At 37.1% G+C, this 20,719-nt stretch overlaps 4 protein-coding genes across 9 annotated transcripts; 3 read left to right on the plus strand and 1 right to left on the minus strand.

The window, feature by feature from the left end:
* The first annotated feature begins 46 nt into the window (after positions 1–46).
* On the plus strand, positions 47–847 carry AT5G05530 (RING/U-box superfamily protein). Its single transcript, NM_120635.3, has one exon. It carries the CDS (start codon positions 61–63, stop codon positions 658–660), a length of 600 nt encoding a protein of 199 aa, NP_196172.1. The 5' UTR covers positions 47–60; the 3' UTR covers positions 661–847.
* A 3-nt stretch (positions 848–850) lies between these two features.
* Positions 851–3,508, plus strand: SDN2 (small RNA degrading nuclease 2). Of its 2 annotated transcripts, NM_120636.4 has the most exons (12): positions 851–1,020; positions 1,123–1,308; positions 1,396–1,476; positions 1,567–1,635; positions 1,717–1,857; positions 1,928–2,044; positions 2,139–2,208; positions 2,287–2,402; positions 2,500–2,631; positions 2,712–2,819; positions 2,906–3,010; positions 3,086–3,508. In NM_120636.4, the coding sequence occupies exons 1-12, from the start codon at positions 988–990 to the stop codon at positions 3,326–3,328; spliced, it is 1,401 nt and encodes a 466-aa protein (NP_196173.1). In that variant the 5' UTR covers positions 851–987; the 3' UTR covers positions 3,329–3,508. The 2 variants fall into 2 exon arrangements, with proteins under 2 accessions (NP_196173.1, NP_001119175.1); NM_001125703.2 differs by having other exon boundaries at positions 2,712–3,010.
* A 60-nt stretch (positions 3,509–3,568) lies between these two features.
* AT5G05550 (sequence-specific DNA binding transcription factor) lies at positions 3,569–5,529 on the minus strand. 3 transcript variants are annotated; one of them, NM_180443.2, is made up of 3 exons: positions 4,393–5,529; positions 4,023–4,120; positions 3,569–3,926 (listed from the first exon to the last, which is right to left on the minus strand). In NM_180443.2, exons 1-2 carry the CDS (start codon positions 5,117–5,119, stop codon positions 4,098–4,100), a joined length of 750 nt encoding a protein of 249 aa, NP_850774.1. In that variant the 5' UTR covers positions 5,120–5,529; the 3' UTR covers positions 3,569–3,926; positions 4,023–4,097. The 3 variants fall into 3 exon arrangements, with proteins under 3 accessions (NP_850774.1, NP_568158.1, NP_001332681.1); NM_120637.2 differs by lacking the exon at positions 4,023–4,120; NM_001342823.1 differs by having other exon boundaries at positions 4,023–5,529.
* EMB2771 (E3 ubiquitin ligase) lies at positions 4,667–19,399 on the plus strand. Of its 3 annotated transcripts, NM_001342825.1 has the most exons (38): positions 4,667–5,770; positions 5,880–6,229; positions 6,466–6,529; positions 6,773–6,857; positions 7,288–7,574; positions 7,757–7,862; positions 7,945–8,105; positions 8,237–8,421; positions 8,535–8,604; positions 8,692–8,862; positions 9,036–9,505; positions 9,901–10,360; positions 10,561–10,893; positions 11,376–11,459; positions 11,822–11,914; positions 12,005–12,064; positions 12,328–12,426; positions 12,621–12,761; positions 13,198–13,278; positions 13,656–13,727; positions 14,180–14,251; positions 14,883–14,976; positions 15,057–15,130; positions 15,241–15,291; positions 15,409–15,486; positions 15,600–15,721; positions 15,801–15,961; positions 16,041–16,117; positions 16,236–16,349; positions 16,435–16,536; positions 16,957–17,097; positions 17,327–17,500; positions 17,779–17,842; positions 17,938–18,077; positions 18,175–18,332; positions 18,458–18,536; positions 18,656–18,754; positions 18,862–19,399. In NM_001342825.1, the coding sequence occupies exons 2-38, from the start codon at positions 6,021–6,023 to the stop codon at positions 19,252–19,254; spliced, it is 5,424 nt and encodes a 1,807-aa protein (NP_001331419.1). In that variant the 5' UTR covers positions 4,667–5,770; positions 5,880–6,020; the 3' UTR covers positions 19,255–19,399. The 3 variants fall into 3 exon arrangements, with proteins under 3 accessions (NP_001331419.1, NP_001318485.1, NP_001331420.1); NM_001342826.1 differs by lacking the exons at positions 4,667–5,770; positions 5,880–6,229 and having other exon boundaries at positions 6,508–6,529; positions 18,862–19,364; NM_001342824.1 differs by lacking the exons at positions 4,667–5,770; positions 17,938–18,077; positions 18,458–18,536; positions 18,656–18,754 and having other exon boundaries at positions 5,934–6,229; positions 17,779–17,832; positions 18,822–19,325.
* Positions 19,400–20,719: the final 1,320 nt, after the last annotated feature.

Raw genomic sequence — 20,719 nt, forward strand, 5'->3', positions numbered from 1 at the left:
GTACTGTCATCTCTATAAATATAAGTCCAATTACAAGTAGATTGTTGGGTGGACAAAGTCATGCAAAAGCAAAACAACCGGCGAGTCTTTTTCTACCCGGTCACTTTCTCACCGCGTTTCCATTCAAATTCCGCTAGCCATTTTTCCATCACACTAGCGACTTTCCGACGAGACATCTACCGTCCGATCACCGGGAAAGAACGACTTTTCGGACAGACATCACTAGGTCGACCACTTCAACTCAAATTCGAGATCTCTTCAGAGTTTCTAGCAGCCTCCGACGTAGAAACATGTCTTCGACACGTGTCTCTTGTTTTGGCGGATGTTGAGCCAAGGATTCGGGAGATTCTGGTTTTGTATGGCATTCAACTCATCGGAGAAAGCAGAGGAAGAGCTTTCGAGCTCAAAGCTGAAGCAGAAGATGTTGAATATCACTTGATGGAAGAAAGTAAAGGCTGGACTACTTGTATCCCGGCCAAATCGATTACTCCGGTCAACGAATGTACTATATGCCTTGAGGAATTATGCCACGACGAAGAATCTATAGAGACACATGATTGTTGTCATGTTTTTCATAAACTCTGTCTTTGGCGCTGGATTCGGACCAAAAGCTCTTGTCCTCTTTGTCGTCATCCTATCTATTCAAGACCCAAGTTTTAGGTTTTTTTTATAGCTTTTTTGGTATTCTTCTTTTGTGTAAAAATGTCCAAAGATGCATATTCCACATTTCTACTTGCTGTATATAGCTTGCTTGTTCAACATCTCTTGTGTAAAATTTAATAATTAAATAAATAAGTGAAAGCAACGAAAAGACATATAGACCTAGTTATAAAAAAAGATGCCCAAGGCCCATAATTGTGGTTTGTGTGTGTGTGTGTGAAGTCACGTGACCATTATAGATTATGCACGTGTTGTCAATCTGTCTCCTTTACGAGGGCGAGCGAGCCGCCGCCGTCAGAAGCTTCCGTTCTGCTGTCTGAATCGGTCATGGAGGACGTGCTAGCCACGGCAGAGGGAGTGGTAGGTCTCTTTTTCTCATACGACGTTAGCTAGAAATTCATGGATTCGAAGGTTGTTTTTCGTTCTAATCAATTTTGGTAAAATCTATGGGGTTTTAAGTAGGTTTTAGTAAAGCTGGTGAAGGTAGCGCAAAAGCTAGGTCTAAAAGGTGAAAACGGAACTTGGAAGGAGTTTTTAGATTTTTATGACAAACAGCTAGGATCTTCGAGCTTAAGTGATCCTTCAAAGCGGCGCAAAGATGATTTGGTGGCTTTTCTTACTACACTCAAGAAGAAAGAAGATTTGCAGGTTTCAAAAGACAAAACACACAACTCAACTTTTTAATAATGATAATCTCAAGTTACAAACTTTTCTAATTTTTTATTATGCTCTCAGCTGTTGGCTAAGTCTCTCAAACTCGACAATGATGTTTTTGAGAAATTCAAAAAGAAATCTTTGGATGAGACAGCTGAGCAGGTTTAGATTGAAACACATTATCTTCTTGGTTGCGTAATGCAATTAGTTTAGTAAATAGTATTTTCATAACTAATGTTGTTGGCAGTGCAGAGGCTAGTTCGAATGACTCTTACGCATGATGAGTACCCATTAGACTATTTGTTCCCATCTAACGCTGAGGTTTGTGTTTATCTTGTTTTTATGTTGAATGGAGTAACTGATTAAAAAAAAAAGCTGAACTCTTTGAGTTGCAAAAAACAGGATTGGGTTAGAACAGGGCTTGGCAAGAAGAAGATGGAACCGACAAAGATCGAAATGATTGCCATTGATTGTGAGATGGTTCTTTGTGAAGATGGGAGTGAAGCTGTTGTTAGAGTTGCTGCAGTTGACCGTGATTTAAAGGTCTCTTTACAGCTTTATTTTCGATGTATACCTTTTCGTTTTTTACAGAACTGTGCTGATAATAAATCAGGTGATTCTTGATGAGTTTGTGAAACCGAATCAACCGGTTGTTGACTATAGGACTTTCATTACTGGACTTACTGCTCAAGATCTTGAAAAGGCTACTATATCTGTGGTAGATATACAGGTACATTGTGTATATAATGTATACCGACTTGTTTTTTTTTGTTTTGCGGTTTCAAATTATTGTTCTGATGACATTTGGTGAATCATTTTTGCAGGAAAAATTGCTGATGTTTATCTCTGAGGATACAATTTTGGTTGGTCAAAGTTTGAACCATGATCTAAAAGGTTAGTAAAAATGGTTCAGTTGCGCCTAGTTTTTTTGAAATAAGTTTCAGAACCATACTTACTTATGATTGATACTAGTATTGAAGGTGGATCATGCCAGAGTAATTGATACTTCACTTGTGTTTAAGTATAACTATGACGGTACAAGAAGGCCTTTAAGACTTAAAAGACCTTCTTTGAATTATCTGTGCAAGGTAAAGCCTGTGAAAGCTCAACCCTCTGCTCATGAGATATGGAATCTCGTATGTACATGACCGATGTATCACATTGTTTATTTGATTTGATTTCCAGTGTATATTGGGATATGAAGTGCAGAAAGAAGGTGTTCCACACAATTGTGTTCATGATGCAGAAGCTGCAATGAAACTTGTACTTGCTATACTAGATAATGGAGCAGAGACCTCCGTTCCACTATCTAAAGAGGTAAGTTGGATTGCACAAACTTCATTAGTTCAATCTAAACTTATAAAAGCATAACGTTTTGTCTGCATAATTCCATATAGATGTTGGAAGCTGAGAAGTCAAAGCTCTACCTTCATAGAATCCCTTGCAATGTTCCATATGAAGAGTTAAATGGAGTCGTTTCCAGGGATATCCCACATGAAGTTAAGGTATGAATCCACTCAACATATACATATTCTTATCCAAATTCTGTATTTTATGAGGCTCTCGTTGTTTCTTGATTTTCTTTTGGCAGCCGTCGAAAAAACAAGACCGTCACTACTATAGCGCGATTGTTGTTTTTAAAAGTCCAGAAGAAGCAAATCAAGCATTTGAAAACATTGCTGGAGACTTTGGAAAGGTAATTTAGCATCATATCTTTGGTTATTTCACAGATGGTGGTGATATAACAAGTTTCTATGTATTTCTCTTACAGGATTCGAGGGGGTTGTCACAAAAACAGATCTTTCTAGAGCCGAGTTCATCAGAACCTAGATTATATGTTCTCGTTCGTAAAATGGTCGAAGATGATTTGGTTGGGGAAGTCATAGCAGAGGAGAATAATGCGAGTTCTAAGAAACGGAAGAGAGAAAATCATTCTAAAGGGACCAGAGATAGACGCAGGTGTAAACCATTGTCCAGACGAAAACAGAGAAGCAATGTCAAACGAAGAAGATAATATCAAGGAAAATCAAGAACTCAAAGCAAAATGATAAGATGATAATTGGTCCGGATTCTTGAAAATTGCTTTCACTGTGACTCTAGTTTGTGTTTGGTCATCGTTGATGCCCTTAATGAACCTTGGATAGTATTTTGCCAATTTAAAGGTTAAAGAACTCAGAGACTATTGATTTAAGATACTCGGATGCAACTGCATACTTGTGGATGTATTATATATATCTTATGATAAGTGGTTATGATAAAAATTTAGACATGAAAAAGCCCAAGAAGAAGCATAAACATGTAACTGTTAAGCATCAGAAGCTGTAGTTTGGATACACAAGCCATCATTATACGTGGACACTAACACAAATGTAGATCATACTTGTCAGCTACTAAAGAGTTAAGGAAGATTTGCTCCAGTACACCAATGTACACTAACACGCTAGAAAGTAGAAGAAAACAAACAAAGACATCCTAAAGAGTTCTCTAACTTCCATCCTACAGATTAAAACAAGTAACAGGATCCTCCAATTTCAATGAGCTTCAGATTCAAGTAACTCCTCTTTGCTTCACCATGGTATTTCCTCCACCAATCTAATTCTACAATTGCTTACCTGTACAATAAAGGCAGATCAAACTTCAGTGAACTCATTACCATATGAAGAATGTTCGACTACTATGAACATTGATCTTTTTTCTCAATTTCAAACCTGGAAGTCTACTCCTCCTAATCCAGTTCAACATTCCACGAAGCTGGAGAAGCTAAAGAAGTAAGAGAATGCTATCTAGACTTTTCCTTGCCAGACCACTGGAAGCACAGAAGCTCAACTGAATTGTATATTGACAAAATTGGTATTCTTCAAAAGCAGAGAGGCACATGACTTTCACATATCAACAATAAGTCAATTACTAACCAGCCTCATCCATGCTTACAACAACTAACAGCATAGGTATAACATTGTTGTTGAAATCTAAGGTCCTTCCACGGATACATTATGCGGTTTAAAGAGAAAGAGTAACAACCATGTAAAGTCTAAGCCACCACTAGTAACTTGAAAACCTAATGTGAGTTCTTCTTACCTGAAGCACTTGCGCGTTTCCGGTGCTTTGATTTCTCAATCTCTAACTGCATCTCCATCAACATGTTCATTCGTTTTAACTCTACCTCCTTTGTCACTTCCATTCTCTGCTTCTCCAACTCAATCATCATCTGTTGCTTCTTCCCTTCAATTCTCTCGTAAACTTCTCCAAACTTGAGAATCGCCGTAGCTAGTTCCCTACACGTTGATCCTTCACTCAGATCTACCTCTTCCACACGAGGATGCTTCCTAGCAACGAATTCCCAATCACCAACCTCATCATCATCCTCATCATCATCTTCAAGAGAGCTTCCAGTAGAGTTCGATCCAGTTGGATTCAGATGATTCTTAAAAGGCGCTGATTTGACAACTCCGCCAGCCGATTTCTTCACAACGGGACCGATTAGAACATCGAGGCGGTTATAGAAACGCCAAGTCGACGGCGAGAGTTTAGCTTTCTCTGTTTTGTACTTCTTCTTCAAAGTATCGACCCGGTTCTTACACTGTAAGTCGGTCTTCTTACGGCTGTTATCACCGTGTCTAGAGTTAACGGCGTCGGCGACGTCTTTCCAGTCATTCTGCCGGAGATTTCCGTGGTTCAGCTTGACGTAACGATTGCCCCAGGCTTCTACCAGCGTCGCCGTCGCTTCCTCACTCCACCAGTCTTCTCTTCCCAACGGCGGTCGGTGGGACACACTTGATTTTGACTGCGGCGTCGTCGTCTCCATTCGTCGGGAGTAGTGTTGCTAATGTGCGCACCGGGAGGAGAGTGACGGCGTAGGATAAGATCGGAATAGAAACAAACAAAACATAAAAAGAAGTTTTTTTTTTTTGGTGGGAGGAAACCGGAATGGGAGAGAAGAGGATAAGTGTGGCCTGACATTGATGACCGGCGGTGACGTCACTGACCGTATTGGAGCGTTTTGGTCCCAACGGCGATTATCCGTTAAGACCGAACCAATCTCTTTGGTCTCGTTAGTACTTATGATTAAACTGTTAAAAAAAACCTCATAATTTTTCATTTATCCCAAAACAAACCTCAAACTAAAAAGATTACATAAATAAACCTCTAAAAGTGACAGATTGGGTCAATAGCAAATAGTTGGAAATATTTTAGTTTTATTTCATTTTAAGCCTTCAAGTTTTACTTCTTTCCAATGTTTAAATTTTGTCTTTCATAAGCTCAGACTTCGTCCCAGATTTCATTGCATCTAGCACAGAAAGTGTTTGATTAAATTCCTCTGAGAACATCTCTCTTTCACTAAGCGAAATCTTCCGACTTTCGATACTTTTTTGAACCTCACTTTCTTCATTCCGTTCAGTTTAGAGCCTCGACAATCATCGGAACTCGTTTGAAACCTCTCTATCCGGTTTCTAATGTAAGTGACAATTCTTCCTACTCACTTCTTCTTCTTCTTCTTCTTCTTCTTCTTCAATGTTATCTTCCTCTGTCTCGCTTACTTTTCATAAAACGATTTCGACCCGCAGGTTTAAAGAGAAATGAGAATCTCAAATAAAATTTTGAAAATAGAAAAGACTAGGGTTTAAGCGCTAAGACAACTTGGAAAGAGCGGGAGAGTGTAAATTAAACTTCACCAATCTCCATTGCCTGTTGGCTTCGGAGAAAAAATGCCTCCAGGGGTTCGCCAACTTACCGTCCTCGGAAAGTTTAAACCTTTCGGTCTAATCGCCGAAGCTACTGATGGTAAATCACCGGATGATTCCTATCAGTATTTCCTCTTCGATCCTGAGCTCACTGGCGAGCGAGATGATGCTGATGGCAATGATGCCAACTTCTCGCGGCAGAGAGAGCACGAGCTCTTCATCCGAGACAACTGGTAAGAAATGTATACAATTTGCTGATTACTCTATAACTCTGCACCACTTCATGAATTTGTTATCACTTCAATTTCGAATGTGTTTTCCTATTCTTCAAGTTTGCCTCTTTCTTCCAGTAATGTCCGTAAGGGTTATGCTTTAGTAGAAGCTAATTTCATTGGATATTGGTATAACGTATCTAGCTGAATTGCGGTTCGTTTCTGTACCTGACGATGAAATTTTGATTTGATGATAGCATAATCTGGACAAGCGGTTCGCGGGTCCTCAAGCGTTTTACCTTGTCTTCTGCCGTCATTAAGGTGATTTCCATTAGAATTTTGGCTCTTTGTCTCTCAAGTTTTCCCGTTTGAAAATCTATGGATTCTTATCTGTGACAATCCTTGATTAAACAAATCTAGCTATGTCTTAACAATGCTTTTCTGTTGTATTGGTGGATACGTTATCTGTTCCACATGAATTAACAAAAACATAGACAAAAATATTTTCCATCTATTTGATGCGTCAGAAAGACTGTTTTAACTCATAGCTTTTTTATGTCATAGGCATGCTGGAGCAACCTTGGTCGAGGGACAGAAGCTTTTCTTTGTGTATTACAAATTGCTTGCTTAACAATCTACAACACATCAGGTAATTGTGGCTAGATACCTCTGAACTATAATATTTCTGCACTATCCGACTTTTTCCATTATACCCTAATGGATTCTTATATGGTTTGCTTCTAACGAAAGGACAATCTCATACTGGTGCACATAGTTGGTCCCTTTCTTTATGATTCATTTGAAATTGTGTAATTACAAATGAAAATTTATGGAATCGGTTTATGAAGAATAGATTTCAGGTAGCTTTCTGTGCATTGATAGCTTTTTGAACGTTCAAGTTGATTGATTAACTTTTAGCCGTTCTATTTCTAGTTTCCTTTCATCTGCTCTTGGAAATATATTGCGTATTCCTTTTTACTTGTTGACTAGATCTGATTAATCAGTACTGTTTGTCTCTTTTCTGAGGTAACACTAGCTGAGGTAATTACTTTCTGATTTTTGGCAATTGTTGGCAACAGGCGAAGTTGTATCTGTTCCACTAATGCGTACTGTCAAATCAATATGGCCTCTACCATGTGGTCTACTTCTTGAGCAAGCTGGTGAAGTGAATCCACCCTCACATGTTCCATTTTCTCCTGTTAGCCCCATCCTTGGTTCTCGTGAGATGCTGCGCCAAAGAAAAGAAGTTGGGAATAGTTCACCACAAAACTTCCATTCCCCAGTCGCGCATGACCTTATTAGCAAAAGAGATATGCCATGCATGTCTTCCCATCTGATTCTAAGAGATCCACTAGAGGAACCTGGGGTAAATGAACTCATCATTTTGTAGATATTCCTTGTAACTTTATTTCTGCTTCAAGCCAGTCTTTCTTTATATCGGGACCTATATTATTTCTTTCTTGTTGTCTCAACAGCACATAAATGTTTTTTGATGATGCAATATTTGGTTATACTTTTCATCTGGTAACTCATCTACTTACTTTTCAGCCAACCTACGTTGAAGAGAGGGGGAAGTTGACCATAATGAAGGACTACGATGAGAGGACAATTTGGACAAGTGACCGTCTACCTCTTATGACGTCGTATAACAAAGGTTTGTAAGTTTCTTCTCTGGTCAGGCTGATGGCTCATGCTTTTTTAAGTTTTTATGAAATACTTTGTCTTCGTTTTTTCAGGCAAGATGCAACATTCTGTGTGGGCGGCCGAATTTATAGAGTCAAACCTTGAAGCTTCTGCGTCATGTTCAAGCGGCATTGTTCCTGATGCTGTTCTCTCGAAGCGGGTTTCTTTTCGTAGAATATGGCAAGCGAAAGGTGCTAAGAAAGCTGCATCTAAGGTGACAAATCTATCTAATGTTCTCGCTGTTGGTCATGCTACCTTTATTTGAGGAAGATTGTATACTATTTTTTTTACTGAAGTATTTACTATTATTTTTCATTTTCACAAGTGCCTCAAAATATATTTCAGGTCTTTTTGGCAACTGATAATTCAGTCCCAGTAATTTGCTTTCTGATTCTAGAACAAAAGAAGCTGTTATCGGTGGGACTTCAAACTGTTGAAATCAATAACGAAATTCTGTTCGATGTTAAGCCTGATATAAGCTGGAGTGTGTCTGCGATTGCTGCTGCACCTGTTGTTGTGACACGTTCTCAGTAAGTTCCTACTTACAATTTTTTTTGCCCTCTCTGTCACTGTAAATGAGACTATTTCTGTCGTCATGTCATGAGTTATGAGTATGACAACCCTTTTTTCTGTTTCCTTGCAGAGTGAAAATAGGACTGCTTCCACATTTGGATATCATTGTTTTATCTCCAGAAAATGACCTCTTTCTCTATGTAGGTTCTTGTTATGTACCATACCGTTTTCTTTGTTAATTATTATCCTAATGTTGTATGTTAATTTATCTATAATATTATCTGTAGTCAGGAAAACAATGTCTCTGTAGATATGTATTACCTTCTTGGTTGGGAGAAAGTATTGGTTCCGGGGATGGAGAGTCTGCAAAAACAGATTCAGGTTTCAGGAACCTGAAGATCACAGGATTGTCTGATGCTGTTTTAGGATCTATCAATCTCTCAGTTAACCATTCACAGGTATGACTGACAGATATTAATCCTTTTGAAATTCAAATGATTAGTTTTGTCAATTACCATAGTCATTCTATCCTTATGGACTCCAATCACGTGATTGTTTTTAGTATTTGTTTTTTTGGGTTAGTCAAAGTTTTCTTTTGTTTTAACTTCTTGTTTATACTATACTCTTGTAGATCTTTCGGTGTGCCTTAACTGGTAAACCTTCATCGTCACTTGCAAATGATTGCATAGCAGCCATAGCTGAGGGACTACGATCCGATCTGTACAGTTTGTTTCTCTCTCTTCTTTGGGGAGATGGTCATTCTGACCTGCAAGGTTCCAGTATTCATTTTGAATGGGAAGCATTATGCAACATTTTTCTGGAGATCTGTCAAAAGCCTACTGTTGTGCATCGAAAGCAACCCAAAACAGCATCAGAGTCCTCCTGGGAGTTTCTTCTCATCAGCAAATTTCATAAGACCTACTCTAGGTTTCACAATGGTATTACTTCAATAAATCGTTTAGATCTGGAAGGCATTGTCCCATTTGATTCCAAGATTTGTAGTGAAGAAACACTGGGCAGCTCATGTGAACTAATGGTCCAGAGTTTAGATTGTCTCCATGCAGTTTATGAGAGCTTGAAGATGGATAATCTACGGAAACAGTAAGCACATTGGTTTTACAAAGCTTTGTTTCGTGCTTTTTGCCTGTTTTGCTTACAAAATGATTAGCTATCTTTGATTGGTAACTACAAAATGCTTTGTTTTTCCTCGTTTCTTAATTGGTTCTCTCTTGCTGCATGAAAGTATGAAATTCTGTAACATAAGTTATGTTGCATATGCTTTGATTCAAACGTGGCACAAAAGTTGATCTAGCCATAGATGGTTTCCTGAAAAAAATCAATCTTGCACCGACAACTGTAGTTTCATGCTAGACTGTTTGCCTAACAATCATCTGTATGGTTTCTTACAGAAAACTAAAGTTTGTTAGATTAGAAGAAGAGTTAAGATTGAACACGTATATGACTAACTCGTTTTAACTTTGGACATCTATGTGTAGGGATTTGCATCACTTGGCTGTTTTGTTGTGCAATATTGCCAAGTTTCTGGATGAGAAGTGTTACTTAGATTACTACATACGTGATTTTCCTCGTCTGTCAACAACTATTGGGGCGTGCACAACCCTTTCTTCTAGCAGAAAACCTCCAAATTTATTTAGATGGCTTGAGAATTGTTTAAGACGTGGATGTTTATCAACAAACTTTGATGACCTCCCAGATTTGATCCGTAGAGATGGGTGCTCCATAGTAAGCTGGGCAAGGAAAGTTGTTTCCTTCTACAGTGTGTTATTTGGTGATAAGCCAGAAGGACGGACACTTTCATCAGGTGTCCCCTGTAATATCGCGCCAGGATCATACTCCTGTAACGAGGAACTCACTATCTTAGCTATGGCAGGAGAGAGATTTGGGCTTCACCAACTGGATTTGCTACCTTCTGGTGTTTCTCTCCCGCTAAGACATGTAAGTTGGATTGCCCCAAAAAAAAAAAAAAAAAAAAAAAAAAAAAAAAAAGACATGTAAGTTGGAATTGTTAGAGACTTGTAAATGTGAGGAATATGCAGGTGTAATGATAAGCTGTTGATAACATCAGTGTGATGATTTTCCATATACAGTTCTGGTGTTATATCTTTTCCATATTATTTATTTTCTGTATTTTGTAGGCACTGGATAGCTGTCGGGAATCTCCTCCAGCTGACTGGCCAGCAATTGCTTATGTGCTTCTTGGTCGAGAAGATATGGCCCTATCCGTCTTCAGAAATTTTAGTTCATCTAAGGAATTTGAGATGCAGTCAAATACGAGTTTGATATCGATGTCCATACCTTACATGCTACATTTGCATCCAGTAATTGTTCCATCCTCTGAGTCGATTGGCTTAGAAAACACTAAGATTGAGGATACAAATTCTGTGGATGGTTCTGTGATAGATGGAATGGAGCATATCTTCAACTCCTACACACAGCTACGGTATGGCCGGGATCTAAGATTGAATGAGGTATATCTGCCCCACCCCATTTGGCAATTAAAATTTTCTAGTGTTAATGATCACAATGTTCAATGCTCGAAACGATTTCTGTAGTGTGCCATATAAACTTTTGCATCTTTGTAGCTATGCTCATGTTGCATTGTTCTAAATTTTTTCATAAGGTAACTTGTTAGCTTGTAGTGCACTCTATACCTCGTCTCGTTGACTATATATATCAAAAGACGTAGACTTACGTCTGTGTCCTCTATTTGATTTGGTGTCTGTTGCATCAGAGCTTTGCCACTACTTTGATTTTCTGTATTAGAGGATGATTACAATGTTTCATACTATGTAATTATCCCTCATTCTGTTATGCGTTGCTAATTGGCTATTCAAATGCTACCATCTACCCCTATACCTTCTATAATATTTAGGCACTGGTATTAACTATAAACCCATATTCTTTCTCTTGATGTTTTCTTTTTCTTTTTCATTATTCCTTGTCATGTTAGGTTAGACGTCTTTTGTGCTCTGCAAGACCTGTGGTAGTTCAAACGGCTGCTAACCCTACTATATCAGATCAGGAGCAGCAACAGGTACAAATCTAGTGTATGTTCATTTACATGTAATTCTTTTTAATCATTTAATATGTTGAATTCCTTCTATTATTCTACTTCAAACATATTTATACGTCTAAAAAAATTTTAGGAGAGCATGTTTCAATTTATCATCAAAAAGTACACTTTCGCATCACACATCTTGTAATTATTTTACCAAATTTTAATCAATTCTTAATTACTTATTTAAAAACTGAATTTAGATGCAGCTGCACTTTTATTTCTCGACATGGTAGAAGCCAGTGGTTCAGTTTCTGCTGAACTTTCTGTTTTAGATCTTCATAGACTCCAATTCTCTCTTAAGTGTTTATAATGTTGCTTTGTTTTTTTCGCTGGGGTAGGACCATCTTTGGCGCATAGCACAGAGGACTGCTGTTCTACCCCTCGGGCGTGGAGCATTCACATTATCAACGATACATACTCTTTTAACTGAGGTAATTTGCTATCTATAGTAGGAGCTAGACATGGTTCTTATCACTTGTAATTACTACTTGATGATTTATATCCTCTCTGAAATTTTGCAGGCGTTTACTGTACCAAAGCTTGTTTTAGCTGGTCGACTGCCTTCTCAACAAAATGCCATTGTATGTAAAATTGTGGTTATGGTTTATTAGGGGGATCATTACAAATTTGAAACATGTTATTTACTCTAATTTAAATGAAATAGCGTTATTGCAATGGATTTTGTTATTACTGTGAAGATGGAAGTTACAATTTGCATGAAGCAGCTATTTCAAGACATAAATAATGAATATTTTTGCCTACATTTGTTCTTTCCCAAAGAATTTTTTTATTCTTTCACCGTTTTAGACACTCTTATAGTTAAGATTGCATATTTTTCTGACAGGTTAATCTAGATCCAAACATAAGGAATATCCAAGAATTAAAGACCTGGCCAGAGTTTCATAACGCTGTTGCTGCTGGGTTACGACTGGCTCCGCTTCAGGTTTGTGTTGTATATTGTGAGGACATGTTATGTATCTTTTAAACTTTTGCATCTATGAAAGACCAAAAGAGTATGTGACCAAATTGTGGTACACGATCCCACTATTGTATATTTATCATCATGCAACAGGAACCTTTTCTTCACAGACACAATCCAATTAACTCAGTTATGTTTTTCCTTACATTTTGGTGCAGGGAAAGGTCTCCAGAACGTGGATTAGATACAATAAACCTGGAGAGCCAAATGCTGTTCATGCTGGACTTCTGTTTGGCCTGGGATTACAGGGATATTTGCATGTGTTAAACCTTAGTGACATATACCAATATTTCACTCAGGTTTGTTTCTATTGGCTCTTTCTTCCATTTAGTTATTTATTTTTCGCACTTGATTATTGGGCAATAGTAACTAGTAAGACGTGCTCAGTGAGGCCTAATACATATTCCATTCTTTGATTGAGATATATATATATATGTGGATGTCTGCTGTATTGAGCATCACGTTACTGTGGCTCTTGATCGAAGTTATTACTAGTTTTACCTGTTTGCCCGATTTTTTTTGGATTATCACATGTCATCTATAACTGGGGCCATATATGTGGCTTAGTGAGGAGATATGAATGCAACATTATTTATGTAAACTAATTTTCCATGTCTGCCTTATTTAATAATTGTGGTCGTTTTTTATTAAATATCACATATAGAAGCGGTGTACCCTGGTGAAGTACTTTCTATTTTACCTGAACTGCCTCCTTCCTTTTCCTTGATCTTTTAGGACCATGAGAGCACTACGGTAGGTTTGATGCTTGGTCTGGCCGCTTCATACAGGGGAACAATGCAACCTGATATTGCAAAGGTAGAGATTCAGCTATTTGGTGGTCATAGGCTCATATTTTGAATTGGCCTCTTTAAGTATTTTTTGTTGATAGTGTGTCAACCAAAAACACTTTTTTGGTTTAGGATATCCAAAGTCCCAACTTCCATTTAAGACTACTTTAGGATCTACATATGCTTTTGTGTTAGTTTTAGATCTTGTTTATATAAAATGATGGATGACCAACGTCTTCTGAAATGTGAAATTTTCATTTATGCACTGAATGATGTCAATTATTCTTACTAGCATAATACTTTTAAAATTTTCAGTTCCAGCACTAGAAGATCTAGATGTATTTGGTGCGCCCTGTGTGACTGTCTAATTCTTGCCTAAAGAAATTATTTTTCTTTTTGTAACAGGCTCTCTTTTTCCATGTTCCTGCTCGATACCAAGCTTCATATACTGAGTTTGAGATACCAACACTTCTACAGGTACAGATTGCTGTGATGTTTTACTTCTCTACAAGCAGTTACTGATTCTAGAAGTTGTATGACAAGCAGTTGCAATAAAATTTACTTGCATATCCTAAAAGTAAAGCTATTTTTTCATGTCACGCAATTTCAACACTTTTGTTATTTGAGTTTCCAATTGAGGTTAGCAATCCATGTCTTATATATATGATTCCAACATTGTCAGTTCTGGCATTTTCTAAAGTTTCATTGACTTGATATTTTATTTGTGCCTTATGTTGACATATGTGCCAATCTGCAACGCCTTTTGGAAAATTCATCTTTTATTCCTCACATATATCTTGCCCTAGCAAATCCATTGATTTTAGTTTTACTGCAGAAGTGATGATCAGAAAATCTGGTTGACAGAGAAAGTATGACTATGGTTAACTAGTGTTATTTTTTGTAACACGCTATGTTAAACTATTCTACAGTCTGCAGCTTTAGTCTCCGTTGGCATGCTATTTGAAGGATCAGCACACCAGCAGACAATGCAATTACTTTTGGTAATGTCTCCTCCATGTTTATTTCTCTTACTTATGCTTGAAATTTGATATAGCGTTCTTCTTGTCATCAATCTCATTCTCATCGTTACAGCATTATTATATGTGAGAATCGTGTTTTAAGCACACTTGTTAGTGAATTGCATGTCCATAAAGGATGGTTTCGTTGGTCAAAGCAATTGGTGTAAAGGATGTTTCTTGAGGAATTCTAGATTTCATAACTTGCACTACATGTCCATAGAACCTTCTTTCCTTGTTTGGAATTTTTTTCCCCTTATTTCTTATCATCACGACATTCTTTGTTATTTATAGTTTATAGGAAATAGGTGGATACATGATAGAACTGTATCCATACAGTTTTGCTTTTCTCAGCATATTTAATTTCTTCTTAAATTTAAAGTTTTCTCAGTGGTGCATCTTTGATACAGTTTGGTATATGAACTTCTAGCAAGTTGATAAGGCTCACGATTCTATCTTTTAGTTTAGTTGTGGATCCAATCCTACATGTACAATCTAGGAGTGAGTTAAAAACATCAATTAAGTTCATACATATCTTTTAATTGGCAATTTAGTTCGCTGCAATTCCAGTGGATCGTCCCTTATCTTTCATATCCCACATCGTACATGTTCTCAGGGTGAAATTGGCCGTAGAAGTGCAGGGGACAATGTCCTTGAAAGGGAGGGTTATGCTGTATCTGCAGGATTCTCACTTGGTCTTGTAGCTTTGGGTATGTCTTTTTGGTATTTGGCTGGCAACCAATTTTTTTTTCTTCAGTTTAAGCCGACTCCGCTTTCTTTTTGGCTCAAGGCCGTGGAGGTGATGCGCTCGGTTCCATGGACTCCTTGGTCAATCGCTTACTCCTGTATTTAGGAGCAAAAGAGGTTAATTACTTTGGATTTCAACTTAATTGTATCCCACTATAAACCATATCACATTGGATTTGTAAACTATGAATATTGTTGTACTGAACAACTCTTTGAATTTCTTACAGGAAAGATCTATCCTTGTACCATCCCTTGAAGATCACCGAAGTGCTGCACAGGTTTCCCTGCATATCTGTTCTTCATATATTCCTATGTGAAGCTTGTATTGTGCATAAACATGTGCCTTAAACACTTGCTGAATTGTTATAATGTGGGTATAATTTTTTCTGTCTCAGATAACAGACGGAAGCACTTCTAATGTTGATATAACTGCACCTGGAGCGATAATAGCTCTCACATTAATGTATCTTAAGGTGGGTCTTGAGGATAGTTAACTAGATAACTGATTAAACTTCAGCCGTTACGGCTTTTTGTTTTTGTGTTTTTTCCTGTGGAATGTGGACACTTTATACAATGGTTGTTGCAGACAGAATCAGAGGTCATCTTCTCAAAGCTCTCTATTCCTCAAACACATTACGATTTGGAGTGCGTTAGGCCTGATTTCATTATGCTCCGTGTCATTGCTCGGAACTTGATAATGTGGAGCAGGTAATTTTTATCTTGCCTAATTAGGAGTGCTGTTATTGATGCTTCTAAGATAGTAAGTCTAACAGATTTCGTATTATAGGATCTGTCCTACTTGTGATTGGATTCAGTCTCAAGTTCCTGAAGTAGTCAAAAATGGTATCAGCCAACTCCGAGATGACATGGATAATATGTATGAGGTGGATGTTGAAGCCCTTGTTCAGGCATACGTCAATATAGTGGCCGGGGCCTGCATTTCACTTGGTATATAATATAATTTTTTGTGAGACATCAGTCTCTAATTACTCGTGATAATTATGACATGTATTGTTGTTTTTGATAGGGCTGAGATTTGCTGGTACGAGGGATGGAAATGCTCGTGACTTACTTAACTCCTACGCTCTCTATCTTTTGAATGAGGTATATCATCCATGGAAATGTTATATTTGTTACTCCTTTTTCTCCTTCAAATGCTAATAATTCTCTGGGTTTGCTTCTGGTCATCTCTATGTGAGCTTATATGTTTTCACGTATGTAGATCAAGCCTCTTTCTGCCACACCTGGAAATGCATTTCCCAGGGGAATATCAAAATTTGTTGATCGGGGAACACTTGAAATGTGTCTTTATCTTATCATTATTTCTCTGTCAGTGGTAATACTTCTTAAAGTTTCCTGTCCAACAATTTTCATTTTTCAACTCAGTCAGTAGCTTTATATGGAAGGACTCACTTGTGTAGGTCATGGCGGGATCTGGAGACTTGCAAGTTTTTCGGTTGTTGAGATTTCTCCGCAGCCGAAACTCTGCCGATGGACATGCTAACTATGGCACACAAATGGCAGTAAGTACTTTTGTGCAAAATGAAGGTTCCTTGATTTCATGTAATTCAATTGCCTTGAATTTTATTTTTGAAGTTTGGATATTAAAATGTAATCTCTGAAGCAGTTATTTTCTTGAAATGGCTGGCAATCTTGTAAACAATAAATAAAATCTCAGGTCACTGAGCACACAGAAAAACATAAAGAAGTTCTAGCTCATTTATTGCATTAACCTCATATGGCCAAAACAATTCGTCTCTAATGTACCAGTGAACTACTTGCACCATGTAAAGTAATTTAAAAGCTGCTGATTTTGTTTGAGCAATGAGATCGAAAAATGTGACTTTCTATAGCTAGCTTACGATTGCATATTTATTGTTGAGCAGAGTCCTATACTTTTCTTTTTTTTGTGAAATATGAGCATCATAATTTCTTTCCTTTAGGTGAGCTTAGCCACAGGATTCTTGTTTCTTGGAGGCGGTATGCGAACATTTTCAACGAATAATGGCTCACTGGCAATGTTGCTCATTACTCTCTATCCACGGTTGCCTTCTGGACCAAATGACAACCGTTGTCACCTCCAGGCAAGTTTAAATCTCTTATTTATTCTTTGCATCGCTCTTTTTTGTCTAATATGTCAATTCTATAGAAGCAAGAGTTGCTTTTCTATAGAAAATGCTACCCAACACCAATCACTTTGTCGATTGTGATATCAAAGACATGCTAAGCTTGGAAGTTGGTTTCAAACTTTTGTTGTGCTATTTATGCTTTTGCAAGAATACATCTGACAAGGTGAATTTTCCTTTTTTTTAGGCATTCAGGCATTTATATGTCCTTGCAACAGAGGCTCGCTGGCTGCAGACCATTGATGTTGATTCTGGTCTGCCTGTCTATGCCCCTCTAGAAGTCACAGTAAAAGAGACAAAACTTTATTCAGAAACAAAATTTTGCGAGATAACACCGTGCATTCTGCCAGAGCGTGCTATTGTAAGAAAAGTTCAACATCTTGCCTTGCATATTTTTTATGAACAAACTACAGAAGGTTTCTTGATTTGCATGTCACACTGCTTTCTACAAGATTATGAAAAAAAAATAGTTTTCTGGTAGAAGCACATTTGTGGCAACTGCAAGTTGAAACATCAGAAAACTAGGCCATATACCAGCTTGTCTCAATGCTGGTTTAAGTTTTTTCATGAAATACTTGCTCAGCCATTCTACCTGTTTGTTTCGTCCACGTCACCTAAAAATGTATTTGTATCCTGCAGCTAAAGAGAATTTGTGTATGTGGTCCCCGATACTGGCCCCAACAAATTGAGCTAGTCCCCGAAGGTGGTTGATGCATTTGCTTATATATTCCTTATTTGTCCTTGGTCATTTCGTCTACCTGGTTTTAAGATAATTTATTTTTATCCAATGAAATATAGAGAAAAATTGGTGGAGCTTTGGGGACAAGAGTGATCCCTTCAGTTCTGGTGTTATATATGTCAAAAGGAAAGTAGGAGCTTGTTCGTATGTTGATGATCCAGTTGGGTGTCAGTCACTGCTTTCGCGAGCAATGCATAAGGTTGTATACGCCATCATATACTCTTGACTCAGATAGATTAATATTCAGTCATAGAAAACTGGTTCTGATACACGTTTGTATGCTTTCTGTGATACAGGTTTTTGGTTTAAGGACTCTGGGAGAATCTAATTTGATTGCTAATAGTCATAGAGAACTGGATTCTGATAGTGTTGATCACTTGGTCAGCACTTTCTCATCAGATCCAAGCCTAATAGCGTTTGCACAGTTGTGCTGTGACAAATCTTGGAATAACAGGTAAGTACTGTTTTATCCGGTTGATTCACATTTATTTGTGCTTTTAGTTCCATAAGTCATAACAGAGTTCGGTAGTTTGCTTGGCAAACTCAGAAGGGCGAATTCTAACATATTCATTGATCCAGATCTGATTCTGAATTCAAGGAGTTCTGTCTGCAAGTGTTGTTTGACTGTATAAGCAAGGATAGACCAGCTCTTTTGCAGGTGATTGCTACTTACAGCCACCTAACCCTACTATTCAATGTTTAACGGAACAATTCTTGATGCAGTTTATTTGGCAATGTGTATTCTAATATTGAGTATACGTTACATAATTGTTGTAGGTTTATTTATCTTTGTACACAACCATTGGTTCGATGGCTGATCTGCTTGTCAAAAGCGATAGTAACATGTGTGATTCACTTTCCATCTCAAGCCTCAAGGTACTGTTCCTGCAAAGATGGAACTGAAACAAAGAACATTGATTCACATTTTGACTTTTGTAATCAGCTTTGATTTCCTAATTTTGGATCTAATCTTATGGTCTCAGGTTGCTCTTGCCTACAATGAGGCAGTATCAACTGGAAGATTGGCCTCCTCAGGTGGCTTTGTACAGTCAATCTTCTTAGCATCGCTGAGAAAGCGATGTGAAGAGGTTTTGAATTGCTCAACGGAGCTGAAGATTAATTTGAGGAATTATTTGACCTCAGAAGCATGGCCTTATGATAAGAACTCAAAGTTGCAGAAAGATATAATTATTCTCTCATGGTATCTAAAATGGTTCAACGTACCATCTCCATCGATCATCAAAGCAGCAGTGGAAAAGATCAAATCCAAGTCCAAAAACTCAACTTCGGCAATACCTTTGTTGCGATTGTTGTTACCAAATACGCATATTAGTGTGATTGGTGAAATTGATAGGGTCTTTTTCCCCTCGAATTAAACAATTGTATTGTGAAAACATGATTTTGTATTCTCTTCGTTTGGGCTAATAAGCTGATAAATTTTGTGAGCAAAGCTATCATGGTCAATTTCAAACTCAAATGTGCATGACAAAAGCATAATATAAAATAAGCTAAATTTTAAAAGATATTTAGTTGATGTTTTTTAAAGAATATTTATGAGATCAATTTTTTTAAAAAAGTATTAGAATAGACATGGAGTTAAATGGAAGTGTTAAGATCATACACTGTAATAGTGAGATGGTTTAAATATGGTTTGACACTTGTAAATTCAATTATAAAATTTTATAATTTGTCCTCCATATTTGCAATTGCATTACGACATAACCTGTTTCAAATTCTTCTTAGTCGCAACATGGACAACCTTTTACCGAGCATTGAGATGTGTGACTGGAATGCCAAGGTGTTCAGAATCATCTTCCATTGTGCTGACCGCATCTCCTTCACTCATCTCGAGATTTACCGGAGTGGACAAGTCTACAAGTTTGTGCACGGGACTCCTCACTATCTTGTGGTTAACGTGACGTGAGAGGGTGTTCAGATTCGAATTCAGGAGAAATAGAGTGGATATTTAGTTTTTCTATGTTTTATTTTAAAATTGTAGTAGATGTGTATGCTTTGACATTAGATGTTTATATCTATTTTTGACAAACGAGATGTAAAAGAAACGAAAATATATATCCAGACACAAGATTTTGGGAGGTTATTTTGTTTATTAGATTGTTATAATTTAGTCGTTAAAATCCATGCATATAGCTTTCAATTGGCAGTTTAGGTATCTGCATATAGCTTTTGTTTATGAGATTTTTTTATATTATAAAATTATTGGTGGTATGTTGTGTATATTTTGTACACATCAATTTTTCTTATCATTTCAATGCAAACATTTTCAAATGTGTGTATTATTTATTTATCTTAAGTTGTTTTTTAACATGCATTCTTTTGTAAAATCAAATGTAATTATAATATTTTGTAGGTTTGTAAATTAATTGAAACAGAAAAAGCTTACAAATGTTAGTTTATTTATAAAAAAAAATATGTATGTCTTTAAATTAATTTTATAGTTTTAACATCTTTAAAACAAATACAATTAACCTATATATTATTATAATATAGTAGAATGAAACTATTGCAGCATAATTTCACAGCGTGAATAATTAGTATAGACTATATAAAATGTAAAATATGTAAGACAAATTATTTGTGATTGAAATTGCATATTTCTAAACTGGAACAGGTTCAATTACATGAAAAGTGATCGATTTAATGGAGCATAGGGACTGAATCGAGTTTTATGGGTCAAATCAAAAACATGTTTAAGAACACACAAAAGTCGGTGGGCATCACGTGGATAAACGGACTGGGCTGTTAAAACCTATCTTCAAATTGGCCCAACTCTAATTCATCGTAATGGGTTTCAATTAGGCTCATTAAAATTATGGTTAT

Source organism: Arabidopsis thaliana, chromosome 5 (genome assembly GCF_000001735.4).
Source record: "Arabidopsis thaliana chromosome 5, partial sequence".
NCBI classification, from domain to species: Eukaryota; Viridiplantae; Streptophyta; class Magnoliopsida; order Brassicales; family Brassicaceae; genus Arabidopsis; species Arabidopsis thaliana.